Source organism: Eubalaena glacialis, chromosome 4 (genome assembly GCF_028564815.1).
Source record: "Eubalaena glacialis isolate mEubGla1 chromosome 4, mEubGla1.1.hap2.+ XY, whole genome shotgun sequence".
NCBI lineage: Eukaryota > Metazoa > Chordata > Mammalia > Artiodactyla > Balaenidae > Eubalaena > Eubalaena glacialis.
This window is the reverse complement of record NC_083719.1, coordinates 94,300,963-94,307,188: the sequence shown is the minus strand read 5'-3', so window position 1 is coordinate 94,307,188 and position 6,226 is coordinate 94,300,963. Positions and strand designations below refer to the sequence as shown.

General features: G+C 37.8%; 1 protein-coding gene across 1 annotated transcript in view; it reads right to left on the bottom strand.

Moving 5' to 3' along the window:
- Positions 1 to 1,830: 1,830 nt before the first annotated feature.
- Positions 1,831 to 6,226, bottom strand: part of KCNN2 (potassium calcium-activated channel subfamily N member 2) — a 174,236-nt gene continuing 169,840 nt past the window's right edge. The window contains exons 8-9 of the mRNA XM_061188055.1: positions 5,265 to 5,334; positions 1,831 to 2,339 (exon numbers count right to left, since the gene is read on the bottom strand). Coding sequence (XP_061044038.1) covers positions 2,052 to 2,339; positions 5,265 to 5,334 — 358 coding nt within the window. The 3' untranslated portion in view covers positions 1,831 to 2,051. The remainder of the gene's footprint in view (positions 2,340 to 5,264; positions 5,335 to 6,226) is intronic.

Here is a 6,226-nt window from a genome sequence, read left to right as displayed (position 1 = left end):
AACAGCAGACAATGAAATCTAAATTAAAACTCACATTCTCTTCTCTCTTCTTCAACCAGAGGAACAATACATTATTCTTGCCCTAATCTTCTAGTATTCTGGGATGGTGGGGCTGATTGATCAGTAAGATGATAATGAAACTGAATTATCTGCTATTCGGCCTTTTAGTCACAGTAGAGATAGCATATACAAGAACTAACTGCAACAATTGCAAGAAATTAATCATCTTTTCACAATATCTCTTCCTTACATCCAGTGTTCACACCAAATACTTGATATATTCTTGTATGTTACCCAGAATAAATAAAAATTTTTATGTCATCCATGAAGTAGAAATCCTGATGGAGTAGGATTTTGCAGTTCATTTAACTCAGCAGTATGTTCTGGTAAGCAGTGCTCTAATAGTTTTTCTTTCACTTATTTCCAGGCTTTGTCCTACACTGACATATATAAGACGTGTGAAAGAGCTTCATTTTCAGCCACTCTGGATGGGTAATAAATGGTAAGTGATTCTCAAGCAATCTACAGGAATCATACTTTTATGTCCTTGATGTTGAATGGAAATGTTTGATTTTTGCCTCAATTATAGAGAATAGTTATGAAAGTGATTTTGTTCATTGAATTATGCAAGGTGATGAATGTATAGCTCTAGTTTTGTGTTAAAGAAGAAAAATACTTGGTATACTAGCAACTTGCAATGTCGTAAGGTAGACACCAAAGGGTATGGTGTAGAATAAAGGAGAAGAGGGCAAAAGCAGATTTCTCTGAAAATGAAGGAGTCATTTTTAAGTTTAGGCCAACCCAAGAGGGTTGGTTTAAGAGCTGTCCAAATGAAGCCTTATTTTTACGCTGTGTTACCCTTACCACTGACCAGCTCTTCCTGTGGACTCTCCAGACCACCATGTGAGGGAAATCCACACTGCTGTCACCTCAAAGGTGGTTTTTCTAAATCCACTGGATTCTTAGAGTAAATTTAGAAAGAGATGCGTTTGCAGCGTAACTAAACAGTTCCCTTTCACAGAAACCCATCTTAACTGCCCATGAAACAAGCATAATAAAACTTGTGAAATTTACTAGTTGCCATTCACCTCCCTGTACCAAATATGTAAGCACAGACCAAGAGCACAGACCATTTGCCAGGTGATATGTGACATGTTAAGAGTTACACTCATTTATGTTGATTATGCTATTAGGAGCTACGCAGTCACAGGTATATGTGAATAGGCATGTGTGTAATCCAAACACTTAGAGTGCATCACGGGTCCCTCATGATAAATAAATACATGTGAAGAGATGAAATAAGTAGTTTAGATCTAAAATTCTGCAACATTAGTTCATAGACAGTGGTGTACCCTGATACTTTCTTCAAGTAAATTTGCTGGTAAACTGGGAATAAAATAATTCTTGAAAGCATCTGTGCCCCTAGTTTACATATAGGCTTTGATGTAACAGCATCACTTTCCACATAATTTGGAAACAAACTGAATTAGAAATGAGACATGGTGAACTTAAAAAGAATAGTAAGCAAGCCGGCTGGGTCAAATGGTTTTGATTATAATATTTTATAATGAGAGAAAAGTCTTAGTGACTAGGGTATGGAGTAATTGAAAAGTTTCTTCCAACTGGCAAACTGGGAAATAAAAATGATTAACATGCATCAGGTGATAATCAGTCATTTCACCTTGAAAATAATGTGAGAAGTGGACCTTTAGAAATCTCAAGTGACCAAACAAGTATGTGCAGAAATTAACTTTTTTTTTATTATATATCATATAATGTAGTAGTAAAGTCTGAAGTGCATGAATAAAAAGTTAGTGAAATTACAGGAGGAACAATCTATATAGCAATAATAGGTGCATTCCCTGTGCATCTGAAAGAAAAAGAAAAGAGTTTTCACTCATTTTGGCCTAAAACTTAGTGTTCAGGTTCCCAGGATTCTGACATCAGAACCCGGATAACGCTGATTAGAACCATAGGGGCTTTACAATAAAAGCTAAAATATTGACCATATGATGGCAAAAAGTCTTATTTTGTGGTTAACTGATTCTCTTCTAGCTACTCTCTGATGAAGTTGGTGGTGCTGTAGAGGAAGACCGCCGCCTCCTGGACGAGGACCGGGACCGCTCAGCATCATAGGGGACATGCTTGTCGTAGTTCTCCATCTGAGCCTCGAGGAAATCTCTCTGCTGCTGCCTCATGGTCTGGCTTATGAGCCCAGGGAGGGCGTGGATGCTACCAATCAAAGTCTCTAATTTGGTTTCCAGGGTAACGATCCTCTTCTCAAAGTCTTCACTCCTTTCATTTAAGTCGGAAATCATGTCATACATGATGTTCTGGGTCTAGAAAACAGGATTCAGAGAATAGAGAGATGAAGAGCGAAGGTTTAATTACACTTGCCCTGGAAGCAAACTATCAACTCTCAGAGCTTGAGGGCTGGTCTCCTTACGGTGACATGCAATGCAACAGTGGGGTCAGCTAACTGAACACTTGACCTGGTAAAGCAAATTCAGTGTGTCCGTTCAATGCCAGGATTTAGGAAAGAAAGATCTTAGGCCTTAATTTGATCCAGTTGCAGAAAATGGTGTGCAGGTATTGCTGGTGGTATGTCCAAGGATTTTAGGTGGTGTGCAGGTAGACAAACATGTTTTGATTTCATATTTATGTATATATTTTAATGGTTGTTAGAAAAGTTAGCATGTCAAGTTCATTTTGCAACATGTAATACTAATTAGGGCAAGGCTGATTTTTAAAAACAAGCCAATTTAAAGAACAATACATAATAGTACAGATGGTATTGGGATGTAGCAGAAATTTTGAGCGTGGAATATGAATGAAGTTTAGGACAAACTGATCAAGTAATTTAGTAACTTAAAGCAATTAAAAATTCCTAAATATCTTTTTGCTCTCCTATGTTCCAAATTACAGGCTCTCCATTGGGTCAAATAGCATTTTTATAGATAACTAACTACTGAGAGAATAAAAGTTAGTTAGGGGAGACACTAAAGTTACCAATCCACCTTGTTGGCTATGGCTGAATCAGAACTAAGTGGTTTGAAATAGGAAAATGCTTTTGGTGTCCTAGAGAATTTTGCAATTGGTTGTCCTGATCAAAGGGTATTCATAACTCTGACTCCCAGTTATAGTTCCGGAAATAGCCAGGAGACGGGGAAAGAAAACCTCAGCACTGATCAGCTCAGAGCCAGAGAGGGAAGGGGGTGGTCAAGAAGGGAAGGCTGGAGACGTTAACCTTAGCCCAGTGCAGCCTTTCCCAAGCCTAGACCCCTTCGGCTAAGCCTGCCCTCCTATCTTATTTCCCTCTATAATATGTGCTCTTATCCTGCTTAACAACCTCTTAATGGTGATAAATGATGATGAACTGATTAAATAAGGGAGTTACTGTTCAGAACACAGGCACCTCCTTTGAGTTTGGCCAGGAAGACAGAGTGCATTAACTTTATTTTTACTGTTGATACATAGTCTTGAGACTATATGAGCAACATCCATTTGTTCAGAAAATACTGAACCCTTATGGCATGGATAGTCCTGCAAACATAATCATAAGCATGGCACTAAAGAAATAATTGAGGGGCTTCCCTGGTGGTGCAGTGATTAAAGAATCTGCCTGCCAATGCAGGGGACACAGGTTCTAGCCCTGGTCTGGGAAGTTCCCACATGCCGCGGAGCAGCTAGGCCCATGTACCACAACTACTAAGCCTGCACTCTAGAGCCCGCGAGCCACAACTACTGAGCCTGTGTGCCTAGAGCTCGTGCTCTGCAACAAGAGAAGCCACCACAATGAGAAGCCCATGTACCGCAACGAAGAGTAGCCCCCACTAGCCGCAACTAGAGGGAAAAAACCCACGCACAGCAACGAAGACCCAACACAGCCAAAAATAAATTAAAAAAAAAAAAATGGAAAGACACAGCATCTTGCCTCATAAATATATAATTTTACTTCAAGAGTATATCTATTATATATAATAGTATATATAATAGGTATTTATATATGCTATATTACATATAGTGAAATGATATATATATTATTTTCAAGGGGTCTCTTATTTTTTCATAAAAATACCCAATTTCTTTTATCATTTGATCTAGGAGTGGTGGAAGAACCTGCCCCATCTTTGTTCACAATGTGTCCCAGTGAGAACAATGTGTGTAAATATTGAGCACATCTTCAGGCCTCATATATGTGTGCTGCCCAGATTAACTGAATGATATATGATCTCCCAGGGGTAAGTCGTTAAATACTTCACTTATCATCTTCTATTTATAAGATATCAAATATCTTCAACATATTTATACAGTATATATTATTGATATACATTAAAAATGAATATAATTAAGTGTGTTATTTCATGGGACTAGGACAAATAGATGTAATTTTTTGGAGAATATACTGGAGGCTTTATAAAGGACATAGCAGTTATAGCAAACAAACAGCAGAACACAGGTCCAACTGAGAGTTGCCTCTTTCAAAGGATTCATGTTAACAGGCTCAACACTTACATACATCTATTCTAATGCCTCCTATAGAATTTAGAACATTGAAAGGTAATGTTGTCATTGTTGACAAATATTCACATTTTGAAAGTGGAGTTCACTGGAGAGGAACAACCAAAAATAAACCAGATAAACCATATAAATGTGATAGAAGAATTGGGGACTATTAATGTCCTTTTAAAAAGTGGTATGAAGACCTTGAATAGTCAAAACAACCTTGAGAAAGAAGAAAGGCGCTGGAGGAATCAGGCTCCCTGACTTCAGACTATACTACAAAACTACAGTCATCAAGACAGTATGGTACTGGCACAAAAATAGACATGTAGATCAATGGAACAGGATAGAAAGCCTGTTGCTTAAAAGATATAAAAAATAATTTTATTGATGAGCCCTATTTAGCCCTGAACCTCATCGTAAAACCCAGGATGTGGTTCTGCTCTCATAGAGATGAGACTAAACTACATATAAGCATCCCAAAACTACTATCTCATAGTCCACTTACGTTTCTTACTGAACTTCCGAATTGCTGCAAGTAGGAAAGCTTTTAGAATGGGGTTGAACAATGTATGTAGGGAAAGTGCATGTTAAGTAAGAGTTTCAGAAGAATTCTTATAAGTTGGGCCATCATGTCAGCAAGGTTTGTTGGTTTGATTTGTTAAGTAAGTTTGGGGTGGCCTCCTCCTGAAGCATTATTGATTTCTGTGCAGTGGTTAGTTCCAATAGATGCAATCATGAGGGCTGAGACCCCAGCTTACCTTTGCCAGGTCCACCAAGGTATTTGCTTGATCATTCAGTTTCCTCTGCTCCATTTTTACACTTCTTAATCTAAAAGACAGAATCTGAAGTCAGAAAGGTTCCTTTTCTTCCCTACGACTATCGTAAGCCTTCCAAAGAGCATGCACAAAATCGACAAGAGCAAATAACTGCATGGGTAATGCCTTGAATATTTGGCGTAAAGTCCAAACTGGTTATGTATCTGGTACAATGAGAAGCATGCTTCCCCAACACCGCAAAAAGGAAGGGAGAGAGAAAGAGATGAGGTGTCCTTAGGACAACTATTTACTAGGTAGTTAAAGTTGAACTGAGAAAGGCTCATAAGGATTTAACCATATGAGAAAAACCAAAACATTCCTTAAAGACCCAGTATCGTGACAAATAGACATAGGAAGAAAAATGCAAAGCAACTGGAATTTTATCAATGTTGGAAGCAGTGAGCACCTTCCTATGCCTATGTGACTAGATACAGGTGTTAGCCCTGTTTAGTCTGAAATGGATTGGGTTAGGTATTTGAACCTGATGAAACACAGTGATAAGTGAGATTCTCATTAGCAAAAATAAAACTTTTATTCAACCAGCAGCAAGGTAACTCAAAACACATAATTCTCTTATTCATCATTGTATTTCACTTGACTTTTATCTTAAACTGCCATTGAATTTGAAGGGAAGCCAGACCATTTCCTTGGGAGAACTTCCTTTAATTTTTATTGTAGATAAAGGCACAGGACAATTAAACTGTCTGACAGGTGGGATCTCTTCTACTGGTAAAGTTACCTTTAGAGACTTTTAAATATCAATGTGTATATCTGATGGACAGTCAAAAAGCTGGTTTTCTTAAAGACAAATTCTGAATGAGTACCTACTATTTCTTAACTTATTCACAGTACTATTTCAACAAACATTTACTCAGTGCTTGTTATGTAGCAAGAAATTAAGATTT